The sequence below is a fragment of the Athene noctua genome, chromosome 19 (genome assembly GCF_965140245.1).
Source record: "Athene noctua chromosome 19, bAthNoc1.hap1.1, whole genome shotgun sequence".
In the NCBI taxonomy this organism is placed as follows: Eukaryota; Metazoa; Chordata; class Aves; order Strigiformes; family Strigidae; genus Athene; species Athene noctua.
Genome location: NC_134055.1, coordinates 3,400,074 through 3,417,843, shown reverse-complemented (window position 1 = coordinate 3,417,843; position 17,770 = coordinate 3,400,074). Strand labels below are relative to the sequence as shown.

The 17,770-nt window shown below is 35.2% G+C and overlaps 1 protein-coding gene across 1 annotated transcript in view; it reads left to right on the top strand.

The window, feature by feature from the left end:
* The window catches only part of BRIP1 (BRCA1 interacting DNA helicase 1), a 62,749-nt gene extending 45,400 nt beyond the window's left edge, over positions 1-17,349 (top strand). The window contains exons 17-20 of the mRNA XM_074922713.1: positions 10,203-10,315; positions 12,541-12,623; positions 14,313-14,612; positions 15,378-17,349. Coding sequence (XP_074778814.1) covers positions 10,203-10,315; positions 12,541-12,623; positions 14,313-14,612; positions 15,378-16,246 — 1,365 coding nt within the window. The 3' untranslated portion in view covers positions 16,247-17,349. The remainder of the gene's footprint in view (positions 1-10,202; positions 10,316-12,540; positions 12,624-14,312; positions 14,613-15,377) is intronic.
* Positions 17,350-17,770: the final 421 nt, after the last annotated feature.

Below are 17,770 nucleotides of genomic sequence, written 5' to 3'. Positions count from 1 at the left end.
TTGGGTTTTTAAGTGAAAGCTGATGTTCAAATACTCCTCGCAATAAACAGTAGAAATAATTTATGATACAACTACCAGGAAGAATATGATTACAGTATTTTATTCAAATATCTTTTCCTATTCAGGATTGTTGTCAAAGCATATCAGTAGTGCTCATCATAATGAGAAGATAACTAATTCTTCCTTCCAAGTGCAACCAAGAGACTTTTCTTCTAGGGTGACTGATTTTATTTAAGTGTTTCTCCTTATTAACAGTTTTTTCTATTGGAATTCTTTTTTTCTCCTGGGATTAGAACAATCCACATTTTTAAATGTTCAAGGACACTATACAGTTTAGGGTTTTTTGTAGGATTTTAGGTTATGTTAGATTCTCAAATGAAACAGTTAAAGTTTGTAGGATAGTTACATTTACTTTTATGATCTAGTCAATTAGTGTTTCTTTATATTTTGTAGGCTAACCAGAAGGCTGATTAAAATTAAAAATTTTAAAACTTCCAGCTTTGAAGTTTTGGGAGGAGCTTGAGTTTTCAGTGGGCAGAAGAAAATTCAAAACACGGTGACACAAGTCAAGTTAGATCTGTATAGACATAAAATTGTGACCACAGGAACATCTGTTGCTTTTACATAGCAATAGGTGCTTAGCAGGTATTCCGAATGAAGAAACAGATAAGATGATTAATGATGACATCCCTTTAAAAATAGGAAATGCAATAATTAACAGTTCCCTTGGAATATCCATGAATGATGCCTCAGGGATTGGTTTAAATCACTAAAAAGTGTTCTGCTTCTACATGAAAATAGCCTTGCCTGTCTGCTTTTTGGGTTAATAAAAGTCCTCTTAAGACTCAATTCCATAACCCCTTACTCCTGCACATAGCTGTTACTTGTGTGAGTAATCCCTTTAATACTTCTAGGACTGTGCACAGTCATAAGGGTTTGCAGAATCGTACCTTTGGAGACCAATATTTTATGTTGGCAGTTTGATGTTGGCTCATCTCCACTAATATTACTTGTCTGTGATCAACCTGCTTTCTAAATATATTTTATGATTTGTAACTTGATGCTAATACCAGTGAACTGTAATATTAGAGAACATAAATAATGTGACAGAAAAAGTTGTGTAATCCCATATACATGTTACTTGATGCTAACATACTATTCATTAACTTCTGTTATATATTTTGAATTGTAGCATTTTGGATGCAGACATCAGTCTTTACTTGGGCAAGAATCTCATTGTCAAGTGTGATGTATAATATCCAGTTTTATTTTCTCCATATGTTTGTGCTAAATATATGCCACAACTTCTGGTATTAAATGGCAAGCATTTGGTTTCCTTAAGTAACTTTATGCTTTTATAAGTTACATTATTTTCTGTAGAGCCTTTAAAGAGTATCATTTAGTTTCACTTTAAAATTTTAGGCACGTAGTGTCTTACGTTCACTCATTTTCACAGAGTCTAAAACACTTTGTCAGTGTTGAGGAGAAAGAAATGATTAAGGCTCAGAAGTGTACTTGATAATAAACAATACTGATTTAAGAAAGAGAGGCCAAAACCCTAATTCTGTGTTATTGAAAAGGGTTTCATATTGCTGAAGAATCAGGTTGCTAAAGCAAAATATATAAAAGAAACGTTAAAGTATTGCTTAAAGCAATGGTACTCTCAATGGTAGGGTTTGGCTCTAGCGAAGCAGGAAAATTTATTTCAGAGCCAAAAATGACTTCTTTGGCTGTGACCAGGATTTCCTCTGCCCACCTCTGGGACCTGAAACCAGAGGTAGGAAAATCTGATTTTGGAGCCAAGTGTGACTTGTTTAGTTCAAGTCATAATTTACTGTTCTTACCTTGGGGACCTGAAAATAAAGAAACTCGCTATGAAATGTTGATAATGGGCGACTCTGAAGTGCAAGCATTAAGCTAACTTTCCCAGAGAGCATTTCTTCACTTCCACCTTTCCAGATGCTTTTGATCGTAGTACAGTAGAGTGTACTTAATCATGCAGCAGCTAAGAGAACTTTACCAAAATAGAGAGGAAAATGCAGTCAAACTCTTTTACATCAGTAGATGTGCAAGGAAAATAAACTTGATAAGGCTAGGATTTCTGTGCAATGACATTACTTGAGAACTGTAGATGAGTTTGCTATTAATGACAAGTATTTCCCAGAGCTGCTATAGGGTGAATATGAACTATGATGGCAGATGCTTTCTTTATTGTTTCCAGTAAGATAATTTGTGAAACATGATGGAACACGTCATTTCAATTACAATTTTCTGGGTTATGTGTAACTTAGCTGCAGACTCTTTGTATCATTATCTGGCTGAAGTTTCTTTCTCCTTTCTTGAGGGCTCAACAAATTGACATATTTGTATCATTTCAGAATAATGGCATTTTTCCAAATATTTAAGTTAATTTCTAGTCCTTCTGGCAATTTTTAAGCCTATATGCTTTTACTCCACTGAAAGGAGAAAGAATCTTCTGTTACATAAGTGGCTGCTGAAATAATTATTTTCATGCATAGTATATTCTAGGAAAAGAAAAATTTCTAAGAAAATTATTGTTATTTTAGATGCTTAACCTGAGCTGAGAAACATCCCTGCACTGTATGAATTCCATCATAGTATTGCATCACTTAAAAAATATTTTCACTTCTTATTTTAGAACAATACTTTATTTTGAATATGGGCAAACTGGTACAGAAAACTGTGTTTTATGGGAAGGTCATTGTTGTGTTTAGTAGAATTTGAAAATTCCCTGTGAAGTTAAGAATCCTTTTAGAGATGTGACTGTTCTGTTATTGATGTGATTGTTTTAAGGAGGCTGAATGCTTCTGAGCAACTTTGCCACAACTTTCTGGTCAAATCTGACATTCATTGTATAAGTCTTGAGACAGCGTGTGCTATCATTTTCAGTATGGTTTAAATGTTTGTAAAAATGATTTTTTTTTTGTTATTGTTTATGTTAATGGCTGTCTAAACCTGAGCCACTTTTACTTTTTTCTTCATTCCATTACTGTGAAATAAATTACCAGTATGAAGTGGAGAGCAGAAAAACATTTATGGAACTCTAACAGGAAAACCAAATATCGTGCTATATTATTTACTGAATGTTCTCTGAGAGGTGAACAGGGTAAAGGTGCAATGCGTGTTTGCGTTTGTAGATATGTTTTTACACACGCACACTTTCTGTCTTCTGCACCCCCCTTCATATTCCGTTTTCTTTTGTATTTTAATTGCAAAGTAGCTTTTTGAAGTGATGAAGGATGTAAATAAGAAATATACTTAATCATTGACATGTACAGTGTTAGGCAGCAAGCCTCTAGATGTTAAATAACAATTATAGAGACAACATGCTTTTAAATTTTGCAAAAGAGCATGCTTTCAGATTATTCAGCCAGAATCCTTCTTGTCTTGCAGCAGTACACCAAGTTATTGCAGTCTGCTGTGATACTGATTACTAAGGGGTAATGCAATGTGCAGAATCACATCGTAACAAAATGACTGGCTGGATATTGGAGATCTCCATCAATTTTTTTTTTTCCTTCTCCCCAAAGGAAAATGTCAGGGGTATAGCTACCTGTGTTACAAAAAGACTCAAGCAATCCAGTAAATATATGGCAGTACGGCAATTTCTTACGTCAGTTTGAAGCAATAAGATATTTCAAAAAGCCTTATACTTCCCACTTTTCCAGAAATAAGAATAGTTGTAAAAAGTCAAAGCCATCCACGCTCTTCTTACAGCCAACAGAAATTGTGTCAAGAAAAATATTGATAGCAGAGACTTAATTTGTGGGAGTAGCTGTAAAATCCTATGGAAAGCATTCCTGTAGCTAAGAAAGGTAACAGCTAACACTTCAGCCTAACATGTAGGACTAGTGGATGGCATTTCTTTTCTACTGGTGCAAGGCTAATGCCAATATATTGGCACAGATCACAGAAATCATCCATGAGTATATCCAGAAGTTAAGCCTGTGGATAAATAATATAGCAAATCAAAACTTTTCCTTTACGTTTAATAGTTTACTTTTCTGATCCATAAAAAAATTCCAAAGTGTGTTTATCTTGTCCTTAGCAAGCAGTGTTGACCTTTAAGTTTTTACTTTACTGTCAAAGTATGTTGAAAGCTTTAAAAGTGAAGCTATCACCTTGGGGATTTGTAAGGATGACTGACACTTACCACTTCACCTTAGACGCAGCAGCACTGAGCGTATGCAGCAGCGTTGTACCTCAGGGGAAGCTGTTTGATTTTTTTCACTTCTGCTTCACTGGAAATGGATTGAATTTTCTCTTCAGAGGAGAGTTTTGGTTGCATTAGATTTTAATCAAGTCACTTGTTCGCAGTCCCTCAAAGCTTACATGACTGAGATGAGTAGATGGGCCTGGGGTGAATGTGCTACGAGATTTGTTAAACTGTAAAACTTCCAGATCTCTAAGATGCCACATGGTGTAGTTGACAATGCTAAGTGTTCAGGAGTTACAACATTACATAAGCTTCCCATCTCTCTAACACTGGGATTACGGGTGAGAATACTGGGGAGGCATTTAGTCATAAAATACCTTGTGAATTCAAAAGGAGCCAAGTATGGCTTTGCATAAAGTGGTAGTACTGCTTCTCTGCCCCAGAAGCTAGTACTGGCCACTCAGTAGACTCTAACAGACAGTAGTTTGCTGTTGGGTTGTTGGCATTACTTCTTAAGTCGTATTTCATATTTAAGCTTTTGGGCAATGGGGAAACAAGCTATCAGTGTTTTTCCATATATGGTTTATTTCCTGGCACTTCTGTGATATTTTTTTTTTCCCCCCAGTTTCAGTAACTTTTCCTAGTTCCTATTCTATCTTCATTGAAGCAATAGCCATTGCGCTAAATCCCATGGATGCCCAGTATCTTTCCAGGTGCACCGATTGGATGCAGCAGTCTGCCAGATACAACTACTCAGAGATGTAGATCTGCAGAGATGTTATTTCTTTATTTTATTCACTGTTACCAAAGGAAGGCACATTTTTAAGAGCACATAGAAATTTTCAGGCAGAAAAGGTCACCTGAACTATTTTTAAGTTTATGTGGCTTTGATGCATGAACTGTTGATTTGAGTTGATAGCCTCTGCAAGGGGCAGCTGCTGGAGGGTGGTGGGTGCAGAGTTCAGCCTCACCGTGATTCTTCTGCTGAAGAGACTCGTGTAGGATGGAGCTGTTTAACAGGTCATCTTAAAGATAATTGAGCAGTATGAAGTATTGATCATGTCTCTAGCTGATAATGTCTTATGGTATATGGTATTGCTGTGCTCACAGTTTTGACATTTTGTTGTTTTCTAAAGAAATCCAGTATTTGTCTGTGAAAGCAGAAGAGAATGTTATGTTTTACTGTCTGGTGTCCATCTTTATGTATCTGAGATGGTTAGAATGGCCTTAGTGTCATACACAGAATGTAGTTTGATAAATTAGAGGTAATAAGCATGTGCTTATTTCATGCTGTTTTATATGTAGTAACACTGCACTTGGCATGCCTGGGGCATTTAAAGATAACGTCCTGCTGTAATATCTTTTTCCTGCGGGCCAATAAATTGAGACATTGTGTTTAGATACAGTTTTTAGTAGGTCTACTGAGGAGCGAGGATGTTTGAAGCATATTCTATGACTCACCCAGGTCTTTACACATGCATTATTTAGTCTTAAATCTCACAGATGTTGTTACTGCTTTTGAAGTGAGGGGGGAGAGTTAAATGCTGCACTATTTAATGCTACTTCCATTTAAGGATTTTCAGATGTAAAAGAAAAGGAATGGGTTTTCATGTCTCTTATTTTCCCGCACTTACAAACTTTTATGATTACTTGGCATTTGTCAGGAGGAAAGTAGATGGCAAGTATGTTCCTGAAGAATTCTAATTATTGCTATTTCAGGTGGAAGAGAGACTCTAACTGGACACATGAGATTTTTAAGACGGTAGATTTGCTTTAAAACCATTTTTATGTCTTTTTTTGAGATGGAAGCAGGCAATGACCACCTGGTATTTTTTTCTTGTTTGTTTTTAGGAGATGGGGAATTAGTAGATGTTAAACATGAATGTGTCTTTTAAAGTTTTTTGGATGATATGAGCAGTGGTCTTTATTTTCATTACTATTTTTCCTCTCATAAAACCAGAGAAACATGTCAGTGGAATGCCAGAAAACACTTCTATCCATTTTCTGACTTATTTCCGTGGAGAATAGATGGAGGAGAGTGCTGGGGAGTGAAGGGCATGAGTTTACACGTGTGTGTAGATGTACCTACCTACACAAGTGTGCATGTATTGACACAGTTCCAAGTTCATTTGCCTTTTTCCTTTCAGCAGTTGTCCCTGTCTTTAACCTGGGCTGTCACAACACTGCTAAATGCTGATGTAAAGAGAAATGCAGGTTTAGATGAGTGCTCTGCTTAACTGTTCACAGTAGTGCCATTGTATTCATTGATTTCTGTCCTGTCCTTAGATGTCTGGGTAATCTGGGTTGTAATCCCACATGTTACAAACTAAAGGTAATTTTGAATCTACCAGAGAAAATAGGAGACAATGGAATATATTTGTGAAATGATGTCTTGTCAAAAAACAGGCCTGGCTTGTTAACTATTAGTAGCAGTTTAGGATTTTTTTGTTTGTTTTCAGAAAGCAAAGTATAGCACTTCATTTGGTTAAATAAAGTAACGCATCTAAAAAAATTCTCATAACTTTGCCAGATGAAATAAAACCAAACACAGTTCATTTTGCTGATTCAAATCGCACGAAATAAAAAATTTTATACTGTGGTTTCGCCCGTTCAACCTTCGTATTGTGATACTGGCACTGATAAATAGGCTTACGGTATCCTGATTATGAACGGGAAATGCCCCAAGTGCACATTCTCCAGCCCTGCCAGGCGTTGCTGTTCCCTTTTTAAGTCTAAGGTCCTGGGTTTTGGCTGAGATAAAATGATTCTGCATGACTGTCTGCTGGACCATCTGCTTGTTTTTACCAAAGTAAAATTTTAAAATGTAATTAATTGTGTGGCACAGTAGTTTTTATTCTTTTTTAGGTTAAATGCTTTCTCCTTAAAACTTCTTAAGAGGTAAATTAGCATGTAGGATGCTGCATAACCTTTAGCTGAAGATATCGAAAATGTAATGAAATTGTGTTTCACGTTTCCTTAGCTCAGTTGTAGTTATGACTGCAAAACAAAGAGAAGCTTTATATTTACAGAATAGAAAGAACTCAAAGGAGAAAAATGGTGCTTTAATTTTATTGTCTAATCATTGATTTTTCTGTAGAAACATAAACATAGTTCATAATAGCTTGACATCTGTATACCTTGCAGTTAAATACAGCCATGTTTTATGTTAATTTTGAATAAATCTGGTTCAGCCTGGCATGTTACTAGAAAGGCATGCTGCAGGCTTCTGTGTCTGGATTTGTAGCTTATTTTGGGGTTCAAAGACAAGCTCTAGTTTTTGAGCTACTCTGAGCTTCGTCCCATAAACTAACTGATATGGTCCATGGTCGTCACAGTATAAACCCACTTTATATCACTTAAATCCTGAATAAGACCAAGTTCCTTCATGTGAAGCAATGGATAACTTGGGGGGGTGGTTATCAAACACTTAAAATCTATTATAATCAATGTTGTTTAATGCTGCTGTTGTTAGTGAAGAAGACCTTGTATTGCTCATTTTGACTGAAATATAAGCTTGAAGATTCTTTTGAATTGTAGCAGAAACTGCCTCGCAATATTTTTCCAAGTCATAAAAAGAAATTCGTTCGTGGCATTTTTTCTTGATATTTCTCAGTTAATATTCCATAGTGAAAGATGTCGAACTAATTAAGCATTTAAAGAACGAGTGGTTAGCAGGTATAATGTCGTTAGACTTCAGTTAATGTGAATGTGACCATGACCTCCCAGATAGATCAAAGCCTAATCTGTCTGACAGCTACAAGATGGCAGAGCTTGCCACGGGCCTTCTGCTGCTGCTTGCTGAAGCTATTTGTCTGTAAAGCATGCCTGATAGCTAAGAGTATATTTTTAAGGATGAACAGGTAAAAGTAAAAGGCTGTCTTTTGACATTTTAACTAATCCCTTCTAGCCTGTGGTTTACTGCACATTCAGGATATTTGCTAGCAGGAGAGACTGGCTTTTTCACATATGTAACATGTCATTTTGAATTGGGCGTTGATTTGATGCTTGATAATGTAAGAGTTATACAATGAAATAGATTCTGATTGCATTAAAATGGCATGCCCTGGCCTTTTACCTTTAGTAGACTTATAATGAAAACTGAACTCTCAGCAATGTAAGTTGTCATCTCATGCTGAGACATGATCATTTAAGTGAGAAAACATAATGTTTCGTTTCTGTTAACCCCTTATTAATCAAGATAGAAAAGAGAGGTTTTAAAGATACATTATACATTCCGAGCAAGAGAATATGGATTTTTATATAATTGGAGAAACAAAATGCCATTGTTGATGTACAGTACAAGCAGTACACGTGTATAATGCTAACATGTATTAAAAGAACCTAAAGTAATGTATTTTATTCACGGGGTAATGCAATACAATGCAGATGATCTGACTGGTTTGCATTCTGTTAACTTCAGTGGTTTTATGCACATAATTAAAAATGTCATAATTTTTATCAGTGTTAAGACACATGACTAATTGTTCTAATACTGAAGTGTCCTAGCAAAGTAACAAACTGGGGTAAAGCTACATTTGTTACAATTGGCCAAAATCTTACTGGTAACAGAATTTCTTGAAAAAAGGAATTTGTTAGAAAACTTACCAGGACTAGCAGACAAATGCAAAGTAGGTACAGCAGTATGCTGCCATTGGTTATGTTTTAAAGATTTCACTGAAAGTTTCTGACATAATACCTCATTTCAAATGGTGAGGAGTACCCTTTTGTTTCTCCAGGTCGGGTTTCCGTTTGTAGAAATGCACAGATAGGCTTAAGTTCCTTTTTAAGGAATGGTTTTTTTAATGTTCAGAAGAAATCATCTTCAGTTTTGAAAATTACAAAGAAAACCTCACATGCAAGTCAATAAATTTTGAGTGACTGGAACAAATATTAAATCTGTGAAATGAAACTGTATTTACTTTCTGGCTTGTTAAAATTGAATTTGTAAATTTGACAGGCAATTTAAAGGGCGTAAGTACATAAAACACAATTTCTTATCCAAATGCAACTTGAAAGTTACCTGTCAGAAGAGGTTAGAATTCTGCTGTTTTCTCTCCTGAAGCGTGTCCTTTCACTTGTCAGTTTAGAAAGGTTAACACTGTACAAAAGAGCAGCAGAAAGACCCTTTCTGGTGTAGTTTTGTGTTTGTTTATTTTTTTAAAAAAATCACCCTTCCAATAAGAAATTCTTTTGATTTACGTTGGAACTGTGTATAATTTCCAAATACAAATTCTTGTTCTGATTCAGATCGAATATTGCGTGCGTAATTATCCATATGATTAGAAAGGGGAGGCCGTGGATTCCTTTTGCACTTGATAACAGATCTGCTTTTGAAGCAGCTAGGAGAGAGTGTCTTTAAAAGAGGAGTGTGCTCTTTTCTGCCTCATGCTAGCCCATGGGCCTGCAAATCTTAGCTGCTGCCTTTGCTTCATATTTAGCCAGTGAAACATTTCCAAACCACAGAAGGTGGTGCCAAGCTGGGAATTAAGAGTTGGTGTTGCTGGCTTCTGGTGCTTTGGCAAGGCCACTGTGTCTCTGAAGTACTTTCTTAGCTTTTGTAGAAGAAGGGGTTATATTTGCTTAACCCTCACTTGAGAAAAGTCTGATCTCGTCCCAGCAATAGATTAGGAGTCAGCGTTTGTGATAAAGGAAAAGATAAAGATGTCTGTTGTATCATTTACTTCTAGATGAGCAAATAAAACTGTGGTCTAGTTAGTCCATTTACTTGTATCTGGTTTTTTGCCTGTGTGAACAGGTTATCCTTTGTTTGCCAGCACTGAGATTTGGATAAGCGTGGTTGTTGTGTTACTATATATAAATAATTGGAGTAGATCACATGTTAAGAATAACTTTAGAAGGTTAAAACCCATAACTGGGTAGTATGCAAAACACAAAGCTGAAACAATGAAGCACACTTTACATATTCACTTATTTAGTCAATGTTTGCTTGTTTTCCCCTTTTAGAATATTTCCTTTTCAACATCATTATTAAAAAAAAAAAAAAAATTTACAATTTTTTTCTTAGGTTGATTTAAAGAGGAAGTACAATGACCAGCACAAAAATACAAGAGGCCTTTTACCAGGGAGTCAGTGGTATGAAATTCAAGCTTACAGGGCTCTGAACCAAGCCCTGGGAAGGTGAGATAAACTGAACATAATTGAAAATACATATATTTGTAGAAATTTTTTTGTGTCATCTGTAAGGATTAATTCCTCACTGTTAACACAAAGAGGATAAATCAGGCCAAAACCATCATATTGCAGAAGTCGGGTCTTCAGCTGTTCTGTACTGGCACCTGCCTGGTTTTCAGTCTGTTGTGCATTTGAGTGTTGTTATAATGAAGAGGTTTTGTTTCACATTCAGAATCTGCTTTAGTTTGGTTGCAGGTTTTGTTGCTTGTAGTCCAGATACACAGAAAGGAAAGCATTTGCAGAGACAAATTTCTTGAGCTTATAAACCAAATTAAAATTCTTAGGTCTTTTCGAATGTACTAATTTTTCACACTCTTGGTGGGCTCGGAACAGTTGTTTGATGTTTAGCCTACAAGTATTTTTGAAAGGGAGAAATAGCAGGGGTTTTTCTCAGACCTTTGCAAAAGGTCAATTCAATTACCATGCTCACTGATCTCTTTCCAGGTTTAGAAGAAGTGGTATAGCTTACTTTATAAATGAAAAATTTCCCTCCAAATATTATTAAAAGGATAGAATTAATTCATCCTTCTCCAACAACATTTATCGTACACATAGATAGATATCGCTGTCTGTCATCCATATCTATCGTAGATGCCACACATCTGTCATAAATATATAGAGGTACAGACCCGGATTTATAGATAAGAAGAGAAACATCAGCTGGAAGACTCTTGTTATTTGAATTAGACCCAATACAAATGTGATGACATAAACGAAGGCTTAGAAAGCAAACTGGGAGAAAATAGTCTACATTAGTAAATGTCATTGTAAATTCACGTGTTACAGGTCTGATTTCTTAAATTGCTCTTTGGATAAAATTTGTTGAGAAAAATCTAAGAAAGTTGTGGAATGCTAATAAGACATGAATTTGAAGCTTTGTCACTGTGAACAAAGTTTTAACTTAAATCTTGGTTTTGTGAAAATTATTGTATAATTTGTCATTGGAATGAAGTTATGCTAGTCTAAACTGAAACGGAGAAAATAGACACCATTCTGACAGAACAGTCTACTAAGTTGATAATAAGTCATAGAGGAGATAGGCATGGTTCTTACTGCAAAGATGCCTGCAGGGATAAAAGTGAGCAGGAGCGTGATAGTCTTCAATCTGGCACTTTTCTGTTAATTTAGTGCTGTTACATTATATGAAGTAATGCAAGTCAATGAAATGAAATAGCAGCCCTTGGGAATATAACAGATGGTGTGTATGGCCAGGTGAAAATCATGCTATGAGTTCCTTGCAGTGCTACTTTTTCTAGAAGTGTGGGAGATGTCTTTAGTGGGCATAATTCATTTAAACTATGAGTTAACATTTATTAAAGCAATGAAAAAAACAAAAAAAGAATTTGGAAGAATCTGTTTCTTAAAGATGTTTTGATTTTCTTATCATGGAGAGACTTCAAATAGAAATAAATAATATTTCTTTGGAGAGCCAGCCTTGTCACTGCCATTTGAAGCCCTGACTGATACACTTGTGGCTTTATGTACATCTTGTAAACATCATCTTGAAAAGCTGTCCTCTCCTTATACAATGGGCATAATAATCCTAAACTAATACTGACAGATTCTTTTCCATATTTCATTTAGGTTATCACTTTTCTTTAATAATTTTTTTCTAGCAGGCAGTATGGAAATCCAAATAATGTTAAAAATAATGCCAACACGTGTAAAGTGACTATTAGATTATTTCTGTAGGCCTCTAACAACTGAATTACGAACTGAACAGTATTGCTCACAGCTTTGGTATGTATTGTTATTCATTTCATTACTAAAGAGAGTTAGGAATTAAAGTTTAGAAACAAATGCATAGTTCTTTAAAAAACTGCTTGCAGTTGTGTCAGTCCATTTTCTTTTCTTTTGCACTTTTACATGTTCTTTCAGTATTTACGCTACCCAGTTGTGGGAAACAAATGACCTGTGGTTTGATTACCCACTGAATGTTCATGTGGGGTTGTTTTCATTTACCTGTTTTTGTATAGTAAATTCAAGAACTGAAGGAAAATTAAGCTTCCGTGACATCCATTATTTTTGGTGCAGGACAGTAGGAAAGCACTTCCTTTACATTTTTACACATTCTAGCTAACTCATCGCAATCCCTGTTGTCTCATCATCCCCAGCTTTTTACTATTTGCATTCTAATTCCATATACGCTCTTTTTTGTTGCTCACTTCTAGGTGTATAAGACATAAGAATGACTGGGGTGCTCTTATTTTAGTTGATGACCGCTTCAGGAATAACCCTAATAAGTACATAACTGGTAAGCTGTAGAATTTTTTCTGGGAAAGTTCCTAATATTAACAAATAGTGAAAAATCAAGATTACAGAAATATGGTTATACAAAGAGGTGAGTAGGAAAAGTCGTAATGAAATATGAACTCAGATTGTGCAGTTGAAATTGAAAACTCTAAAACTGTACCCTGGTGTCCTGCTAGTTCATTAAATACACTGAATCACGTTGATACCAATTTTCAGTCAATTTAATTTCCCCTTTTGGACGTAGAAATAATGATACAGCAATTTCAGTATGCAGAATTTGAGAATTCTTTCTTAAAATGGGACCTATAAAAACTTAAGGACTCTTAATCCTTGCATATATCATGTATGCATATATAAGTGTGCGTGTATATATATATATATATATATATATCTGTATTAAAATTAGTTCCTAGATTTTTATTTGGACTTTGGGTAAGTCTCTAGTGGATGTATACTTTCTGCCTATCAGGAGCTTTAATGGCTAGGGTAGGGCTAGCAGTCTGAATGTAACATTCTGGCTTTTTAGGTAGGAACGGGTAAAGCTTGTGCCGTTTGGCACCACCAAATGCTCAATACACAAAAGGTATTTTCTGTTTGTAGTTTTATACTGGCTAGGAATAAATTCAGATAAAATAGAACAGGTCATGCTCCCTACCTTAATAAAGAAATAATTAAAAAAAAAAAAAAATAAAAAGAAATTGCTTAGAAATGCATTATGTGTCTTTGTTCCTGCCCTGTTCAGAAGATGGGCAAAAAGATGATGTAAACAGATAATGTGGCAGTCTAGTCAGCAGGTGGAGCTCAGCTGCTGTAGTACGAGTCAAACTGCTTTCCTGACATGTCTGTTTGTACTAAAACCACATTTATCTAAGTAAACAGAAGTAATTCATGTAGTAATAAAAATAATCTATTTTTTCAAGACTTGGTAAGATTAGTATTTTTTCTGAAAAGTAAAACTTCACAGAAGATTCAAGTTCTCTGTGCTTTTTTAAAATTGACATTAAAAGAACATTTGAATGGGTTTAAAAATGCTTTTGAAAAATCAAGAGTTAGTTTTTACTTCACTCCTGTGTGTTCCAACATCATCTAAGTGACTTTTATGCTCAAGACATCTGTTATTTGCCAATTTAAAAAATAATTGCTGTATAATGGAATATTGTAATATATTTTAGCTATTGGGCAGTTACGATTCTTTCTGAATATCTGAGTTACTGTTACTTAATCTGAGATAAAGTTGAAAAGCTTCATTATATTTTAATTTTTGTCTGACCCTGCCAGTATGATAATACATAGCTGTACTGTAAGTTGCTTTTTAGTAATTCATGATAACAAACAAAATGAACACCCAGGCATAAAACAGGTATAATGATGTTTTTGCAACGCAGAACTTTGAACTTCAAAAAAGTATTAGTGAAAAAGGTAAAAGTCTTTTAATGAGAAGTAATGATATTGTTAGTATTACTCATCACAACACTGCTGTTGATTAAAGCAAGTTTCCAGCCCTGGAAAGGAAGACGTGCATTATCTTACTTTCATGAGTAACCTCTTGAAATCTTTGTGAATCTGTCTTATACACATGTAGAAGTATTTGCACTATTAGGGTACTATTTACCGGTATGAAATACCTGCTATAGGTGATGTAGTTTTGTAGTAATACTCTTCCCCCCCCCCCCCTTTTTTTTTTTTTTAGGATTATCTAAGTGGATTCGTCAACAAATCCAGCACCATGAAAATTTTAGTAGTGCACTTGAGTCCTTGAATGCATTTGCTATAAGAAACCAGAAAAGCATTGATTGTTCATCAGAGTGCAGCAGTGAATTTCTCCACGAACCTTCAAATTCAAAGGACCTGTCACAAGCTTCTCAACAGGAAGCAACTATTCATCTGTCACCAGATGTTCCTGCTAAAAGTGAGGAGCAAAGTTTGGGTTCAGAAATTAATTTTGCTACAACCATAAACTCAGTTAATCCTACAGCGTCAAATCAGCCAAGTAACATCACGGCAACAGTGAAAGAAAGTATGTTTATTCCCTGTGGGAAAAACTTCATTAACAATTTTAAATAGGAAGTTGCACCTTTTTTGGAAGAAACAAACGGTTTTTAAAAATTTCAGAAGTGTTATCATGCAAAATTATTATAACTATTCACAAGTGTGTATGAGCTTGTGCTCAACAGACTGAAATTAATTGTAAAACCATCTGGTTGTCTTAAAACAATTGATAACGTTTGTAAGTTTATAGTACAGTCAAAAATGTTTTCACTTCAATTTCTTTATTTGTTAAAACTAATTTAAAATATATTTAAAACACATAAAGATTAGCATTATTGCAAGATGAGTGCCTTGGTTCAAGCTACATTTCCTGTTTAGATGTTGCTGTGAGACACCTTTCATACAATCTCTTCCAGTACCAGCTTTACAAGTAAATATCTATCCATTCCTAATTTTTAGCAAAGCTTATGACTTCATTTCAGGCAAGAAAGATGTAAATAACGTAACACAATAATAAAAAATTACAAAATTAAAATCCAGTCGTACCTGAACTTTACATATGCCAGTTAATCTTTTGATTTACTTAAGACAATTCATGTGCAAGATAGTTGTAACATCTGGGCTTTTGTTTGTATTGGCTCTTAATGAGTATTATAAAATAACTGTAAACCTAATAAAACAGTGGCAATTTTGATGTGCTAAACATGCTGTAAATCAGTGGAGGGAAGGCGTATACAATTAATGAATGTTTTGTGATTTTTCACAGGTGGCCAGAAAGCTGATGTAGAGAGTCATTCTCACCATGTAACACAAAGAAAAAACCATATGGACTCCGCACCCAAAATGCTAAAAACTGTAATAGAGAGAAAAAAAAAGAATGTTTGTACTAATGCTGATATTATGAAAGAACATTGCTGCCTTAAACCACTGACTTCAACACCTGTGCCTGTAGCCAAGAACTGCATGTCCACAGCTAGTAGCAAACAAAAGAATGGGAGTAGGGCTAGTGAACTTATTGATAGTGTAAATCAGTGCCAGTCATCATTAACTTCAGAACGTAAACCACGTGTACCCGAATCATGTTTGGAAACAAGTAATTTTTCAGTTAAAAGTACTGAGGCTCCAGTTGCTGAAGAACATCCTGATAAGCTACAGCATCAAGTTGAGCCCTGCAGTGAGTTTCCTTCAGCAGAAGGGAAATCTGAACTTTCAGTGTTAAACGTATCTGCAGAAGCTGAAGATGAGGATGAGAGTATCTACTTCACACCAGAACTCTATGATGATGTAGATTCAGAGGAACAGATAATCAGACCACTGGTTCCAACCTGTAATACAAATGAGAATCGGACTGAATGTGGAAACTCCACAATCGCTGATGATCTTTTTGCAGTCAACACCTCAGAAAGTGTGACTAAAAAAGTGACTGACGATGATGGCACAAGCACAAGTTTATGTGGAATAATGCGAAATGAGGGGAGTAAGGATGCTGCAGTTAATAATGTAGAGATGGCTAGTGAAATAGAAGCAAAGCAGATAGCATCTCAAGAGGTGGACACCAAAAAACCGAAAATCAATCTTTCCAGATCACGAAATAAAGGTGTGTCATCTTTTCTGTTGAACAGTACTAGCACATAGTGACTGCTTCTGTAGGAAATGTAGTGAGCAGCCTTTACAACATAGCCTCACTGTAGAGCAGTGATGGCTTTCTAAGTTCTCATTTAATATATACTACTATCAGACTCAGTGTTTCATTATACTTTTTTGGTTTTCGCTGTGACAGTTACTCGGCGTGCAGTTTTCTATGGATATAGTTAAGATTATTCATCCTAACTGTCTGGCAAAAGGACATCGTGTGTAGAGATTGTCAACAAAAGCCCAAGTAGCATCTGACTTGTAATTATAGGCTGAGAAGGTTTGTCTATTATAGATTTAATTAATCCGCCATTAAATACAATCAAACAACTGGGTCTTTCTCAGGAAACAAAACGCTCGTATAATCAAATTATGGTTTTCTGCATTTGTCAGGCCTTTTATTTTAATTAATTATGTAGAACAGCATCTTTGCAGATCAAGTTGCTGTTGCTTGAGCAACTAGATACTGAAATAGGTGTATTCTTCGGTACTTCGTTTCCCTAAAATTTCTTTTGACAAAATGTCAGAAGCTTGTAGTAGTAGTAGAGTAGCATTGGAACATTTTGATATTCGATGATGATGAGAGGCTTTATCAGAGGTCTTAATTTGTTTCATATAAAAGTTGAGTTTCTTTAAAATTTTCTTTTGTGAGGGGATCTAAGTTCTTTTGGTCGGATTCTGTATGCATTCATATCAAAACATACTCATTTGTAAGCCCTACAAACACATTCGTGCAGTATATAACAATGTAAATTTGTACATAAAGGTCTTTAAATCTTCCTCGGTCTACTTTTTTTTGAAGTATTTTAAACATTTCCTTCATTTATTGCAATCAAAACAGCTGGGATTTTGCTGTAAGAAAACATACTATGCCTGATTTTTCAAGAGATTGTTCATTTCCATCATATTAAAATGAAGATGTGGGATTTTTAGTGTCTTAAGATTGTTTCATAGGTATTTATATATATTGACTGAGAGCAAAGATGAAATTGTTAATTGTTCATTTTCCATAGAAGTTCATCTAAATAGCATTCTGATGTCTACCTCTAGAGAGCTGTGAATATGTTCATATCAATAGAATTTGAATTGTATCCTTTCTTAGACAATAAATGCATCTTTATAAAATGAGATAATCTGTTTGCAAGAATGACAAGAATGCTGTTGAATTTCTTTATGAAGCGTGGTCTTGCAGTACTTAGCCTAAGGCATTTGGTTAAACTTTTTGTGATATTGGTGCCACGTAAGGATCATTTTTGCTTGGTTTAGGCTTCCTGGTATTTGCTTAATCATTGGATGATGGTTTTAAACTAGTTGATAGGGCAGAAGCAAGCCCTAATATTGACTGCAATTTAAACAAATGACACATCTAAAAGAAAAATACTTCATTTACATTTAAGTAATTGATTGGATAGCAGGACTTAGTAGGGTAGGCATGGTTCTCTTCCTAACTGGCTTCTGGACTAGACCTGTCCCATCTTCCCCAGCAAATGCTGAGGCAGCCTGTGGCAGGCAGCTTTGCAGCTACAC